Genomic DNA, 17,088 nt, shown 5'->3' with positions numbered 1-17,088 from the left:
CTGAAATAGCACATTTCTTTTTAAATAGCTTGTGGAAGGAAGAGAAAGTATAACTGGAACTCTTTAACTTATGGTTAATAGACGTTTTTGATTGATTATTCAGCCGAATACCTGAAGCTCCCTCATGATCTATACTTTGCTATATGATTTGTCCATATGATCACATAAAATAGATCTATACAATCAGTTCTCAATTTTATCTTCTTTTCAAAATTAGTATTTATTTAATGAGTTGTGTTTTCTGAGGACTGAAGCAGATAAGTGTTATGATAATGTGATTGTTTCTATGACCAGTTCTAAGAATAAACACCTAAAACCCCATCAGTTTTAAAAGAGCTTTTAAAAAGGATCTTTGGAAACTTGTTCCTGTCATTCATGGGCTGTAAGCTAATGTCTGAAACTTTTGTAAAATCATCTGTATGTTACTGAACAGTATGTTCAGTAAACCTGCTGAAGGAATGAAACTTGACATTTAGAATTGCTTTTAGTTTTGAAATTCGCTCATTGTATTTAGAAGAAACAGTCGTTCATCCTCATGAACTGTGGGATGTTGGCTTACTTGAGGTCTTTTCAAACTGTCCCTTAGCAAGGCTCCGAGTCAAAATATTGTGATGAATGTAATTTTTCTTTCTCTGTAGAAGTAAAATTTATGCCTCAGATTTCATGTATCATTGCATCAACCAACTTGTTAGTCAAATAACTGCAAAGCATCAAGTTTGATTATTGAGGGAAAAGTAAATTTATTGCAGAAAGCATACAACGAGGTCCTTAAAACATATGTTTTACCAAAATTTGGTGATTTTTTTTAAACCAAATTTGCTTTTGAATTTGAAAGGGAAATGCAGTTTAAACATGTTTAAATAACAGTAATATCTGAGGAATTGTTCAGGATGGAATTATTTTTGCCAAAGCTAAGCGAATTAGCTCATCAGATATGTTTGGGGTTTTTTCCTAGACTTGTCTTTTGGTCCACATGTAGAGTGGTTTCAGAGGTGGGAGTTAAAAAAGCTATTTTCAGACAAGCAGAGTGAGTCTGGTTTTGCTGAAGTCCTTTCTACAGCATTCGGGGGGTTTTGTTGCTTTTGTGTGGGTTTTTTAACCTGTATTAAGAGAAAGTTTGTACTTTTCTGATATTGAAAAAAAAATAGCAATCTAGGTCAGTGTAGATTCATTATCAAGTGATTGTTGGTGATCACAGGAAGAAAGATCTACAGACAGATTTCATTTTGACTTAGAAATTTGAGCAAAGTCTGTATGCTTATTTCAGATTTGCTTATTAATGTATACTTTTCTGCTTCTTCACCTTCCTGTTAGGATTTTGCATAGAAGACTACTGCTAAGTATAAAGATGCATGTGTAACTTAATTCAGCTTTTCTTCCTCTCCTTCCTGACTTTTCAGATTGTAAGAAAAAGAGTGCTATCTGACAGCAGTGAAGACAGAGACACAGAAGAAGCTTTGAAAGAGTTTGACTTTTTGGTTACCTCAGATGAAGGTGATGGGGAATCAAGAAGTTCAGGAGATGGAACAGACTGGGGTAAGGAAATTTAATGGATTGTACCGGGGGGTGGGGAAGGTGCTAAGAATATATTTTTAGTGATAGATTGATTGAGATCTCTATCACAATCACAGCACTTTTTAAGTATTCTTAAAGTAAATAATTGGCAGACTGAAGTCTTCTTAACATAATATTCTCATTTTTCTGTATATTGCTTTAATGTAAGGATTCTTCAAGGTTTCTGCTTCTGGTCATTGTCTTTTTCCTTTTCTTTATTAATAAGGCAGGTAGAATTTGAATTTTATGAGTGGAATTTCAGTGTGCTTTTCCAGTGACCCGTGCTAATGAAGGACTCTGATAAATCTGTATTTTACAATTACGACATGAGTTACTTCATCATCTTAGCGCTCTCCTATTTTGATACAGAGAGTAATGTGAATCATAAAGACTGAATTAGCTGTACGTTTATTGTGTGCTAGCAATTTGGGAAATATGAACTATTCAGTTGCTCAGATTTTTTTTAATAATTTATCAGAATAATATATCTTTAAGCCCTCAAGTCAGAGAGGCATTTCACAAACTACTCTCTGTCCTTTTGGAGTTCATGTCCTGCAACCCAAAATGCCATCATCCGCTTTACCTTGACATAATTATTCTGCATAAACCCGCTGCATAGGGAAGAGAATAAGGAAGAGAACTAGTTAAATATCTTGATGGGGAGTTGTTTCCTCCTAAAGCTGCTCTGGAAAGTCTTAAACAGAAGTGGACACAGAGAGCTATGGAAGATAAGTAGAAAATAATTGAGCTTTATAATGAAACCGAAACCTTGACAGACAAAGAAGCCATAGCACTGTGGTTCTCACGTGAGTTTACGGCTCCAAGATGCTGTATTTTGCTGAAGCTGTGTCCAGCTGTTGGTTGGACTCCAGATTATTGTTCAGTGTGGTGTAGGCTCTCTGCTTGAGAGAATGTGTTTCAATATTATTAGATACAGCATTCTGTATCTATATGTACTGATCAGTATTCTGTTGATCAAACAAATTTAGGAATGTTACTCTTTTTATGAAAAATGTTTTTATTAGGTTGTTCTGATACTTCTCTTTAATATTAAAATTTATTTGTTTGTGCTTGGTAAGTGTAGCTGTTGGTTATTGTCACCAAAATGTTAGTAAGTCAACAGAAGCTTTTTTTGTTCTTAAATTCACACTCTGGATCTATTTTTACTTTCATTGATGACAGCTGAGTACAAATGAGCAGAAGCCTAACATTAAAACTGAATTGTCATGGAAAATAGTATTTTCATTTCTAGAAATATTAATGGGTTTTTTTTGAGTTAGATATTAATGTTTTTCAGTTACTTGTTTCACAACCTGTGTCTTTTATGGTAACTTTATAAAAGATCAGGGAGCTGCCATTATGAATTACGTATGTTAATTTGATTAACATTTTTTGATTAAATGAAACTGTTAAACGTAGCATATAACAGTGATGTTGTGTAGTGAGAATAGAAGCAAACAGAGGGAGTCCCTGTTCTATTTTGGATCCCAAGCATTACTGATCAGTTGCCGTAATCTGTGGAACCCATTGGCTTGAAAGGTCCTCAGGAGTGTTCAGATAGTTTTTGAACTATAAAGCACTTGCACGGTAGTAGTTCAGGATCTACTTGTGAAGTTGAAGAGAACCTGTGGGACATGCAGGAAGCATCCTGGGAAAGTCTGTAGAAAATGAATATATTAAGTATTTTCCTGGCAACAATACAATCTAATATAAATCTAGTTAAACTTTTTGTTGGAGGAGCACAAAAAATCTTGTCTAGCTACGGAGGAAAACCATGATTAAAACTTGTAACCTGGTCGTAGAAAGAATATGTACCTGTCTCAGGAGTGATTTTCTGATACCTTTTTGGAGTTCTTTACACAATTTTTGATCATTAGTGGTACTTACTTGGGTATATGTGTGAAGAGGACATGTTTTAGCCCACAGACCATCTTTTTTAGAGTCTTTAGCTTAGTAATACCTCTCTCTTTTCATAGCTGCTGCAAAAAGACTAATGCCTCAAGACTTCGGGTATTTAATCTGTCACTCATGAGTATAGGATCATGACTGGGGCTCACAGGAGGGAGAGATCATCTAGTCCAACCTCCTGCTCAGGTCCATGTGCAGCAGTTTACTCTGGCTGCCTTCTTGTGAAGTTTTGACTGCCTTCCAAGAAGGGAGCTCCCATAAACTCTCAGGGGCAGTATTCTGGTATTTGGCTCTCCTTAACGGTAAAAAATCCTTTTGTCCTTCTGTGATGCAAGTCCGAGCAGAGTGTCTTCTCCACACCTGCCCGTCTGATAGTTGTAAGCAGCACAAACGCCTCTTTTGCCATCGCTGAACACTGGCAGTAGTCTCAGCCCCTCCTTGTAGCTTGTCCTTGACCATCTTAGTGGTTCCCCTGGACTCGCTATGCTACGCCAGTACTAGGTAATTAGCATTATACTTAAAGGTTACCCAGTATAAGTGCCAAACAGGGGAATAATCGCTTCCCTCACCCTCCTAGTTACATTTTTGTTATTACAGCCCAGGACGGTTGATTGCCTTTAGTGCAGCAGTGTGCTGCTGACTCTTGTTCGGTTTGATGTTGGTGGAGGATCCCTAGGTCTTTCTCAGCATAGTTAACTCCTAACAAGTCAGTCCCCATAATAACCCATGTCTGGTTTTAGATCTTCTGTCCAATCATAGTGGCTCCTTCAGACTGTGATTGATAGTGTGCTTCCTCTACAGACGTTTAATGATCTTTCTGCATGTTAGTCTGAGGATAAGTTTATTCTTGTTTGTATTTTAAAAGGTCCAGAATAGTTTATTGATGTACAAAGCAAACTTGGTCTGAAAGGAATTAATTTCAGATTTTAATGATAAAAACAAAGCAAAAAGCTGATGCATTTCAAGAAAAATTGTAGCTGTAGTGGTCATGAAAACAAATATGTAAAAAGTTGTATTACCTCCCTCCTCTTGCAAATTATTTTTTGAAGCTGCCTTAGTACAGTCTCCCCATATATGGAAAAATGACTTGAAGATTTGAACTCACATAACACATTTTGTTCAAATCTCCAGATACCACACTATTGGAAGAATAATTCTTCTCTGTATCATGTCACAGAGGAAACAATTTAAGAAATGTTTATAAAAATAAAAGTGGGGATTTTTTTTTTCATTAGACATGTTGAAATGTTTTGTGTATTTTTTCAAAGACAGCTAACTCACACCTTCCCCTTTTTGTGAAATTTCATGGCTTCAGTGCTTTAAGATTTTATTCAAGCCTTGGTGACATGTATACTGTGTTCCAAAATGATTTAAATGTGCTACTGATTTGTGTAAATGACAACATAGCACAAGGACAATGAAATGAAAATTTGAAATGTAGTAACGCAACATCTGAGTTGTAAAGTTTTGTTGACCAGTAACATAGCTGCTGCTTCCAGATATAATAATTCCCTGGAGAAAAGAAAAAGCTAAAAAGTGTGTCCTGATTTATTATATAATTAATGTTGCTTACATTTATGAACAGCTATGTGCTTGGTTATTGAAATTAGGCATGTGAAATTTTTTGTTAATAAAATTCTGAGCAAATAGAACTGGAATGTGAGTAGCAGTTTTACAGCTTTCACAAGCTTGGTGCTATTTCTGTCTGTTTAAAATAAAAGACAAAATGCCATTGACAGCAGCTGTTACCTCCTTCAGTGGAGATCACTTGGTGACATTATTGAAAAAGGATGTTTCATTTGTTTCACTTTGTTTAGAAAAGGAAGACCAGTGTCTCATGCCTGAAGCTTGGAATGTCGACCAGGGAGTAATAACCAAACTCAAGGAACAATACAAAAAGGAGCGCAAGGGGAAAAAGGGGGTGAAGAGTAAGTGGAAAACATTGCACCTTAAAATCATAAATCTCACATCTTTCACACCCTTAATTCTATCTCTCTTTCAATGTTTTCCTAAAATTACTTACTCTTTTACTTTGCTGCTCCTGACTGCTTTCCTGTTCACCAGTTCTCAGGGGTTGAAATTAATAAGTCAATCAAGTTACCGTATAAATAGTTGGATTAGATATAACTTCTTCCAACCACGTGTTGGCTTAATGAAAAATCCTTGCTTTGAATATGGATTATACTTTTGTTATTCAGAAACTTAAATTGTAAAATACATTGGTTTAATAGTTCACACTTTAATATAGAGGACTTCAGAACCCTTTCTTAGCTGGAAACATGCCAGTTTCACAGGAAGAGTTAAAGTCTGGTATGTAAATAAATAAAAGAAAAAACCAAAACCAAAACAGAAACTGTCTTGAGTGTCCTATTAGATGACAGAGGGAGAAAACAGGTTAATTTCTACCCCTGTTTATACTTAACATTTACAACATGAAAGTCATGCTGTCATCATAATTTGTTATGCAGGGCTCGAAATAGGAAGCAACTCTGACCATCAGTTTATTTGTAAATCATAGGATTTAATTATTGACTTTCATACCTGTGGGACTAGCCTTTAAAAATGTTGGATATTGTTATTCGTACAAAAACCTGTGATCAGTATCTGAAGTACAGTTTCTAGCCCTGTATTATATTTTTGTTACCTTTCTTGAAATACAAATCTATTTTGTAAAATCAATGTTTTTTGATAAGTAAAACTTAAAACTTCTTGAATTTGGATGAAGTGTTTAAAATAAAGCACTGTATTCACAGCTATATTTTAAACATCTAGCCATATTTTGGATTCATGTGTGAATGATGTAAATTAATAATATTGCATGTAGACTAGTAAGAAATTTGAGAGATGTTTCTCCCTTTGTGGGAAGATGCTTATGAATACCAAGGAAATTCTCACTTCTAAAGGGACATGCAAAAGGTGTCAGATCCTCACATCGTTGAGGCTGGCTTGTTTTGTTACTTTTTGTATTGATACTGTGATAAGCTGCTGCTCAGCAGTTGGTTATATTGCTGAAATTATGCCATCAAATACACAAACTAAACCTCCTTTTTTTTTTCTTTTTTTTTTTTTTTTTTTTTTTTTACAAAAAAACGTAAATCGCTACCATACTTTAAATTTTTCAAGTGATGTTTTGGTCATCTTTGGAATAATCTAAGTTACTGGAAATAAATTGCAAGTCTGGAAAGAAGCCGAGCTGACCAATTAAAGTATGCGTATTTCACAGAATTGATTCTAAATTTCTTTGTAGTTAAGATAGAGAGGGCATACCAATACACAAATTCAGTGAAATTGATTTTTGTAATTTGTCTGTTTTTTTTAAAATACACAGACATGCTATGTAGTTCAGGGTAAATAGCTGTTGGGTTAACTTAGCAGAAATTATTTAATCAAACTGTTGAAATTACACTCTTGAACAGCTGTTGAGTGCTTCTTATTTTTTATAATAAAACAATATTTAATTGTTAATATAGACATAGATACTATTGGAACATGTTTTATATATTTATGAGAAAAATTCCTGATGTAGGGCAGCACTTGGACATCCAGTGCTCCTTCATGAAGATAACTACTGCTCAGTACATTCTACAGTACCTTTTGGATTGATTTTGATTAGTTTGATCTTGGGAGATTAAATGGTTTACTGCAGCACAGAAATTAAGCATCTTTCCATGGACAAACCATCATTGGAAGAGCATCAGTGCAGAAACCCCAGGAAGAATCATAGCCTGTTTTCAGCTATTCATGATGTTGCACGTAGTGAAGAAGAATGTGAGGAAGGAAGTCTGGGGGAAAAAGAAGGGACTAAATATCTTGACATTGAATTGTACAAAGTTTGATTCTGTGACTTTATTGTCATCATAAGTGATGATTAGACACTGAAGTGCTACTAAGTAAAATACTGTTTTTATAAATCAGATACTATAGTAAAACAATCTTGCAAAATCCTACTTACTGTTTTCCTGAATCAAGTAATATCTTTGTGACACACGAGTTAAATACAATATAGTTTATTGTCAGTCATTATGGTTAGGGTGGACAAAGTAGAGTTTGCAACTGCATTAGTAAACTTACGATTTTGCAAGGCTGTAGTAAACACTCCTGTGAAGTAATAAGAGAATAGAATCATAGAATGGTTTTATGAGAGAATACATATATTAGAGTACACTTCTGTGTTAAAGCTGCTTAAAAATAGCTGTATTATTTACTGGTCTAGGAGAAAACATAATGGACTATGGGTAAGACATTTTCCCATTCTTAATTAAACTTACAACAGGAAAAACTACCGAAGATATGTTTCAGCCTCAATCCTATATAAAACAGTCAAAACAGGGATGTGGGAAAATGATGGAGCAAAGCACAGGTAAGTGTCAAGAAGGGCATGGGTCTTCACCATATGTAGCTTCAGGAAGTAGGCCAGTGAATCCAGTTGCATTTATATTTTAATATAACTTTTTGTATTATATAGTTCACGATACTACACTACTGCACAAATAAATTTAAAATAATCACGTTGTCATTAGAATATACTGCACAAAGTACCTGATGCAAAATTTTAAAATATTCACAAATGTCAGCTCTTGTTTTGGAAAAGTAAATATTCTAATATTCAGTGTGACTCAGTTGGAGGCATTCTTCAGCATCCCATTCAAGTAGCAGTTTGAGTTTATAAATGTGGGGAAAATTATGTGTTCACAATTCTCAGTTGCTTCTATCACTTTGTTTTCAAGAAATTCATTTCATGCTGGATGATTAGTTACTTCTGAAAATAGGTGCTCATTATTTTTTCTGTGGTAACATTATAATGCAAGGTAGGATCCATTGTTGCATGTGCTGCTGTAGCATATCTGATACAAGTGGTGCTGTCATGAACTATGCATAAACCATTTAATTTTTTGTTGGTTTTTTTTTTTTCCGGTTAGGGCCCAACAGGTCAAAGCTGCAAGATATGCTTGCAAACTTGAGAGATGTTGATGACCTTCCTTCATTACAGCCATCTGTTGCACCTTCTTCTAGGCCCAGTAGCTCAAGGCTCATTGAACATGAGATAAACAGGACGGATGAAGGTAGATATCAAAAATATGCATACATCTTTGTAAATGATGTTTATAGTTACTTCTGCTTAAAGGTTATCCCCTAAGACTTCCCAGGCACTTTACTGATACTGATACTGATTCAGCATTATGAGTTCTGCCTTAAGTGTGATAAATGGCATTCCCGTTCATTCCCTCCAGTCACTATTATTAAGGTCAAGACACCTACCTAGATAAAGTCTTGGCTGAATACCTTTGAATATGATGGTAAAAACTCATTTGGCACTTGATGGCTTCGTAATATGAGGATCTTAAGTCACTCACTTTTATTTGTCCCCAGGCAAGTGTGGAACATAAACTCTCGGGACATAACAGCATCTGTTTTCTCCCCATGAACATAATTTCAAGTGTATATGTATATATATACATACAGAAACACACACATTATGTATGCATTCTTTTTTTAAGCGCAAAGATAGAGGCTCTGCCGGTAAACAGAAGTGGCTAGGTATAGCTTTTAAATGCACGCGGTGATTATGTAGTGAATCATATGGAACAACTTAGAGCTTGCCGGTGTATTCATTTCCATAATGTGTTCCAAAAATTAAAAAAAAATAATCTCATAGTGGCGAGTCCAAGTATGGAAAGCCACACATCTTTGCAATGAGGCATGTGGTTACCTTCATTAGTATTATGTCTGAAAGTTGCTAAATCATCTATTTGATTCAACGTTTTGAATTGCTGTTGTAATATGTAGCATAATAAAATAAACGTATGAGGCTATATTAATTTGTAGAAGATCATATCATGCTTTTTATTTAACTGGTAAATATGTCTTTTGAAAAATGAGCAAAACATGGGTTTCACTTAGCAGTCTTTCAATGAGTGTGAAAAAGTAGGTTGGCCAAATTATAATTAAGATGCATAAAAAGCCCTGGCGTGTGGCATAGTTACTGAAGATCTCAGTAGTTCTATTTCCTACATGCTCAGTGATTTTCTTTATGAAAGAAGGGGGTAACTTAGCAACGCTTTGAGAAGTGGAGGAATTCTTTGTTGAGTGTTTCCTATCCAACTTTTCTCACATATACTGAGAGCCATATTAGCACCGTTCTATTTTCATGTCCTTTCAGTTATGTGGTTTTTAATTTGGAGACTCAGATGGACTCTCACAAAAACAGAAGAGGACAGTTGATTGTTATCAGTCTAAGTTCAGTATTACAAACTATTAGCTGTGTTACTCCTTTATAAATCTGAGACTCTATGATATTTTTTGTTTCTAAAATGTTATGCCCAGTATGTATTGCATGTAGAATATTACACTGTAAATTCAAAAGAGAGAAAAAAGAGAACGGTAGTTTACACCTCAGGGTGAAGAAGGTAAGAGAAGTTTGTGATTAAAAGGTAATAACTAAGAGACCTAAGCAAGTGGCAGAACTTGAAGGGCTTTTATTTTTATGTAAAAAGTAATAGAAAGCAAGCAGGACACTCAGTAGTGAGTCCAGCTGGACTGGAGGGGGATTGAATAGCATCTGAACCTGCTGCCTTTGGGACAAGAGGGAAGCAGCCTGAACAGATCAGCCTATTCATTGTAAACCATAGTTTGCGTGGGTTTAACTTGGTGTTGGTGCTGTTATACTAAATAAGACACTGAGAATGAGATGGTGTTTCCTTTTCTCTCTGCCTGGTAGCAACAGTATTTTCCAAGGCTTGTATTTACAATGGAGGTAGAAGGGGAAAAAATTGTAGTTTACTGAAAAGTTCTTTTGATTTGAGACAAAATATGTATAAAATTGAGTGAAGTCTCTTGTGTCCAGAATATAACACCTTTTCATCTGTTCAGTCCCCCCCCTTTTGTGATGTATGGACTTGGAGAGCCGTTGTACAGGGAAGCTGGTAAAGGCACAACTCCTTTCGAGTTATCTTGCACTTGATCAGTCTTGTGTGGTGTGTGTGGGCTGTGCTCCTCTTAGCCTTCGATCCTCCCATTCCTAGCGAATCTGCCTATGGATCTGTTTGTTACAGTGACTGGAGCTCCTGTAGACATTGTATAGGAACTGTAAGTGAACTATTAAGTTTGGATACTGCTAGGAAAAACCTGGAATTCAGTGCTGACTAACCTATTTGGTAGTTAAACTGATTTTACAAGAAGTGATGAACTGTCAGCTTCCAGTCATATTGTGAGGTTGGAGTGCATGTCAACAGCTTCATTCTAGACATGCTTTTGAATGTGTGTGGATATGGTGTTAGGAAGGAAGAGTCCAGCTGCTCCCACCAACTGTCTTAATTTTTGCTACTTCTCCAGAGCCTATTTGCCTGTTTTGTAGCAGATTTGGGGAAGAGCCTGAGCTTTCTGTGTTACGTTTGCAGTAGATACGGGTGAATGGTAGTGTAGTCTTCTCTCCTGTGGCTAATTACTTTTACTGTTTTGAGTTGTGCATACCTGAAGTGTAAGTATTATGTTCAGAAGATACTGTTGATGGGTAAGTACAGTGATTATCTTTAGAACCACTGCTTTTTATGCATCTTTTTATATCTTTTTGCCCTCAGCTACTTGAGAGATGTTTAGTATTTTGGAAGTAAGAAACATGCTTTTATTAATCAGCATTGTATAAAACCATGTTTCAGGATTTTTTTATTTTGTTTTCTTGCAGTGGAAGCTTTAACATTCCCTCCTTCTTCAGGGAAATCTTTCATTATGGGAACAGATGAAGCTCTTGAAAATGAGCTGGGTCTTGGAGAACTGGCAGGCCTTACAGTAGCCAATGAGGCAGATTCGCTGACTTATGATGTAAGTGGTTATTAATGGCAACTCAAGGTCCTACTGTCTACTTGCAGAAGGCAGATGCAAGTTACGTGTGTGTAGGCTCAGCAGAAGACATTTTCCTGTTGAAATTATGCTGACAGAGGGTGTCACGAATTTTTACTTGACATATCTGTCCTTCCTGTACACAGCAGCCTTCAAGCTCTGTGCAAGCCCCTCTCTTATTTGTTTGCCATGTTATTCAAATAGTTAACAGTAAATGTAATTAGTGGTAGTCATACAGCTGGGTACTTGTAACCCCAGCGACGATAATCAAAATTAGGAGTAGCAAGGCCAGCAGACTGAGGGGAAGTTAATGCCCCCTCTGTGGGGCTGGTGGGGCCATACCTGTACACAGTTTTGGGCCCCTCCACTTCAGGAGGGTTGTAGAGAAATTGGAAAGTCCAGTAGCATGTGACTGATGAGGAGATGCTAAGGGAGCTAGTCCTGTTCAGTTGTTAGGAGGCTAAGGGGTGCTCAAATAGCAGCCTACAGATACTGGAAGGGTGCTTACAAGGATGACAGAGCCAAGCTTCTCCATACTGCCAGGTGTTAAAACAAGAGGAGACAATAGAAAATTATGGCTCAGGAGGTCAAGGTTGGACATTAGGGAAAAAAGTGTTACATAGGAGGTGGTACCAAAGCAAGTTGCCCAGAGATACTGGAATCCTTCTGCTGCAAGACGTTTGAAGACTTGGCTTACAGTACCTGGTGTGGGCAATAGTCTCATTTCAAATGGGAAGCTGGCCCAGAGAGTTTTTAGGAGGCTCTTGTGGCCAACACTTCTGTGACTATTTGTGTAGCCTGTGGCTTCTTTTCCTTTCACTTTTTATGAAAAATGTTTCTTAAAATTGCTTCCTTGCAGTCATACAGAATTTTTGTCTGTATTTCTTGGGAAAAGATACTTAGGTATTTAATTGTCTGCTCCTTGGTGATCTGTCAACTTCAGATTAATCTTGCAATTGCATTGCCCAGCTCTGTCAAGATTAAGGAATTTCAAATTGCATTGCCCAGCTCTGTCAAGATTAAGGAATTTCAGACATGATTTTTTTAGAGTTGTGTATTGTGGAGGAATCCTGCTTTTCAGCAGATCTGACTCAAGTAATCACCATCTGGGATTTTACTTCCACAAATCAAATCTGAGATTTCAGAAATAATAACCTGCAGGTCCTTACTTTGAAGTTCTACCTTTGTATGTACTTGTAAAACAATAAATTACATACTTGTTAGAAGTTTACACATGTTTTGAGAGTGACACTGCAGAGATATGCTCTGCTACTACAGCAAGTTTCTGGGCATGTGATGTGTTGTGGATCGTCAAGATTGTAGTGATACAGAACATCTCTGCTAAAATTCAGTATTTTAGCATTATCTCCTAATTTGGGCTCAGCTCTTAATTTTTTTTGCTAATCTTCCCTAACTTTGTCTCCAAAAAGGGGTAAGATGATGTATACATTTCCTTTCTTTTACAGTTACACCTAAAACTTAGATGCTGAATGTTTAAAGTCAGAGGACATGACAAACCTAAACTATCTCTGCAAGGCCTTAATACCCGAATGCTTTCAGTGCTTGATTTCATTGTTCAAGTCTTCATATAAACTATTGTGTTTGTCCATGTCTCCATATCCCAAACTAAGAGCTTTCATTTACGGAATGTAGCATTTTTTATCCACTTCTATCCTGTTCTGCATGGTTGAGAATATTAACTTCTGTTTGTTCACTTGTTAAATGCTTCTATGAAGTCCTGTGATCAGGAATTCATAGTGATGCTTATCCCTCAGCTCTTACCTTTTTCTAGTGTTGACAATTAAAAAAAGAAAAAATTGTTTACAAAGCTCTTAGCTCTTGTCACTGTGCTCTTTATTGAAGCAAAATGAAAGGTTAGTTTTTCCACTACAGATTTCACTGGAAGTTTAACTTACAAAATAATTTAATCTGTTTTTATTTTGGACTACTTCATACCTTCTTCCAGCTGCCAAATGTGAATCGGGTAGGATTGGTGGAAATTTAGTGTGCTTTTTTATTCTCCATATGATTCAAAATTGACACTGAAAAAGTTGAAAGATTCATGTGAATCTGTCTCTAGATGTATTTGCTCTCAAGAGCTGCAGATACTTTCCTATTTTGTCCCTTTTGTCCCACTAACATTTTTACTAGATTATTTTGTTCTAAAACATGGCAGCATTAGCCTACCTCATTTCTCAGGGCTTTTTTTTACATGTTGCTTTGGCTCTGTGTAAATTAAAGAATGCTTTTCACTTGGTAATGGAGATTATCAGTTTATTACTTGAAAGAGAAAATGTTCCTTTTGTGGGTAAGTTTTTTAGACTGTCTAAATGATATTTCCATGAAGTTTCCCAGATTGCTAGCCAATACACTCTTATGTTTTATCTTTTCTTTTTCCTTCCTTTATATGTTGTTTTAACAAATGTTCACTTTGGTTGGTTCTGGTTTTTTCCCTAGTCTTCCTGGGTAGGTTAAGAAGCTTCATAAAATTATAAAAGACTGAGTACTGTGCATTGCAGTATCTGAACTACAAAATAATTACATTTAATGTTATGTACTGCCTTGGAGGTTTTGGACTTTGCAGTAGACTTGCTTGATTTCCTGCAACTTTGAGCAAGAGAAGTGTCCATAATCCTACCTACATATCATTGCTGTCTTTGGAGTTTTCAAGTTGTCTGTATAGTCACAAATATTACTATTAGTGGCAAATCCAGATCAGGTGTTAATTTAGGGGTTGAACATATTCGGACCCCCACCCATCCCCCCTGCCCCCCAGCTGCTTTTCAAGTCTCAGACTACCTCACTGTTGTATTTCAGTGGGGAGAGAGGGAAAGGGGCTGGCTGCTGTGTTAGTAACCCAGCTTGTGAGAGCTTGTGGGGGTCTGGTGGGTGAAGAGGAGTGATGGTGGTGCGTCCCAGCTAGGATCTGTTTCCACCTCTGCTGCTGGTCTGCTGTCTGGGACTGCCCTCCATCTACTTCCCAATTTATAAACTTGGACTCCTTTGGAAGAACATCTTTGACTGAATGAGAAGCAAATGGAGAATATTGTCCTGCCAGAACTGGCATGTGCTGTTAGGCCATCTGAGGTGTCTTTGTGAGTCTCGCAGATGTGACAGAGGACCTGTGCTGCTGGTATGGCGGCTGCAGGGCAGGCAGGGTCCCCCTCCACTGCCTAATTGGCATTACATGCCTGTGTTGAGGCAACCAAATGCCTCTCCAGATATATGTGAATACTCTGTGCATCTTGTACCCTTTTTGTCAAGACTTACTTGGCCAATCTGCAGAACATCTGCCAGAGCTGCTAAAATCACAGTCCTGCCCCATCCTTGCACCAGCTCAAGCATTTGTCTGTTCCCTTGTTGAGCCAGCTCAGCTCAGTAAACTGGCAAAGAAACTGACTTGCCTCCCTGAGCAAGGCAGTGAGTCATTACTAAGAAATACGATGAGACTAAACCTGTTGTTTGTTGTAACTTCTTTCTCATTGTTTAAAATCTATAGAACCTCTTAATTGAAGCACATTTTCATTATTAAATCCAGAAGTAACAAAACAGAAAAAGCATTTCTGTTTTTAAACCTCCCGCTGCCACCATTCCAGAATACAATTGTAGATACTTCAGGTGGCTCAAAACAATCATCTCTCCTTTGCAGTAAAGATACTAATTTATTTGGGATTATCTGTAGCTTTCAACATATGAAATCATCAATATTTGAGTTACAATGATTTGTTTTCCTGTTTTTCCATAACCACCATCAGCAGTGGGTATGGTAGGGTAAATTTAACTGTGGCAGTGTTGACTGACAGAGTGATAAAAGTCTGTTCAGCATTTTACATCAACATTTGTTCAGAGGAGCAATGTTGAAATAACTGTTATTTAAGGGCTTTCTTTTTGGATCTGCTAAAATGCATTCATTGCAAAATAATTGTGTCGGTATATATGATAGCTTATTGCTTGCCAGTTATATCCTTAGTATGTAGCCAAGTCCTTTTTTCCCTTTTTTTCTTTTTGGTCTTTTTAATTTTTCTGGCAAGCTTTACTTGTCTTGCGTTATTACAGAGCTTGGGTTGCCTTAGGTGAGTAAGTTAGGCATGTCCTTTCTGTGCTGCTAGACATTTCTCTGTTTCTCTTAGGTCTTTGCTTCAGACGTGCCATGTCAGTGGTACTTTGGATATTCAGGGACCACAGCTTGGTTGAGTCAGGCCCCGTGTTAATGAATGAGCCAGTGGATATGGATCAAATTTAAAACACCGAACTGAGTTCACAGCAGTATCAGTCAGAAAGTTATTTTTCAGCTTTTAAATTGCGTAACTTAACAAACGTGGAGTATCTCAGATTTGCACAGAATGTATTACTGTGGACATGACATTACTTGTTGCTTTTGGGGAATACATTATTCTCATTTTACATTGTCTGATCATCGTTAAATGGACGTTAATCGAGAGCGAGTTGTTAGGAAAAGTGTGTGAGTTAATTTGACATCTGAAAATGCCAAACTAAATTTCTGATTTTTTTTCCTTTTCTTGTGCCTTCCTCATTAATTACAAGTTTGGCATTTTTTTTTTTATTAGATAGGAAACAATAAGGATGCATTGAGAAAGACTTGGAACCCCAAATTCACATTAAGAAGTCACTTTGATGGAATAAGAGGTCTCGCTTTTCATCCAGTTGAACCAGTCTTAATAACAGCTTCAGAGGACCATACATTAAAAATGTGGAATTTACAAAAAACAGCCCCAGCAAAAAAGTAAGATTTTTTTTGTTTTGTTTCAAGAAACATTTTTTTTTCTTCTTCATAACCTTGGATGCCACTTCACTGAATGGCCCTTGCAGTTAATGGAAATTGTTCCTTGAATGTAAGAGTAGGAAAAGAAGCTCTTAGAGAAGGGTGCAGACAAAGAGTGCCAGAGGAAATCCTGTGTGTGTTTGTGAATGTGTTCTGCTTGTGAAAATGAAAGCCATTCACTTTTTTATATTTTCTTTGTAGATAACATGACAAATTAATTTACTAGTCAAAACATTTGGATGTGGCCTATTAATGTGCTTGCATGTGTACATAAATGTATAAAAATGCATTTTTATATATATATGCATATACTTGTATACACATGTATGCATATAACGTCTGTACAGCTTTAAACTTTGAGATGTTGCTAGGTTCCTTTGTACGCTCTCTTGCATGTTGCTGGGGATTTGCAGAAATGAGAGCAAATTCATAGTGGGGCTAGTATGATAAGGGAGTACATCATGCCTTTTAGGAGGACTGGGAAAAGCCTGGGATCGTCCTACAGTCTGGAACAACCCCCAGACTGGTAGTCCAGAGCAGCAGTTTTTGAAGTGGTTTGTAACTGTGCTACAGCATTGATACAAAACCAAGTTGTCATAAGCTCCTTTGCTGTGGTAGGGATTTGGTACATTTAACGACATATTCCATGTGATATTGATGGCCCTCCATTCCTTCCCCACGATTGGTGTATGTACTTACTGGCTTGATTGAACTGTGAGAGGCTGTGGACTTTGGATTTTTTTTTAAAAAACAAAAACCCAAACCAACAAATCCTATCATATTTTGAAAGAATTGAAAGAATTCCTAGACATATGAAAAATCTCGTTAAGAGTTGTGGGCGAAACACTTAAAAAGATGTAGCAGTGACTTTAAGAATTTAGCAATTCTGACATGTTTTTGTAAGGCATTGTGTGAGATCATAGACATGTTAACATTTTCTTGTATTTCATTTAGGAGTGCTTCTCTTGATGTAGAGCCAATATATACCTTCAGAGCACATAAGTGAG

General features: G+C 36.7%; 1 protein-coding gene across 6 annotated transcripts in view; it reads left to right on the top strand.

Annotated features, from left to right (window-relative positions):
• Positions 1-17,088, top strand: part of STRN (striatin) — a 73,432-nt gene that overhangs the window by 39,379 nt on the left and 16,965 nt on the right. For 3 of the 6 annotated variants that reach the window (XM_037405072.1, XM_037405071.1, XM_037405076.1), the window contains exons 7-13: positions 1,401-1,536; positions 5,280-5,390; positions 7,736-7,822; positions 8,382-8,525; positions 11,144-11,280; positions 15,867-16,042; positions 17,036-17,083. In XM_037405072.1, the coding sequence (XP_037260969.1) occupies positions 1,401-1,536; positions 5,280-5,390; positions 7,736-7,822; positions 8,382-8,525; positions 11,144-11,280; positions 15,867-16,042; positions 17,036-17,083 (839 nt within the window). The remainder of the gene's footprint in view (positions 1-1,400; positions 1,537-5,279; positions 5,391-7,735; positions 7,823-8,381; positions 8,526-11,143; positions 11,281-15,866; positions 16,043-17,035; positions 17,084-17,088) is intronic. The other 3 variants (XM_037405074.1, XM_037405073.1, XM_037405075.1) reach the window with 2 other exon arrangements.

This window comes from Falco rusticolus, chromosome 12 (genome assembly GCF_015220075.1).
Source record: "Falco rusticolus isolate bFalRus1 chromosome 12, bFalRus1.pri, whole genome shotgun sequence".
NCBI lineage: Eukaryota > Metazoa > Chordata > Aves > Falconiformes > Falconidae > Falco > Falco rusticolus.
The sequence above is the reverse complement of the archived record's forward strand: the minus strand, read 5'-3'. Positions and strand labels throughout refer to the sequence as shown.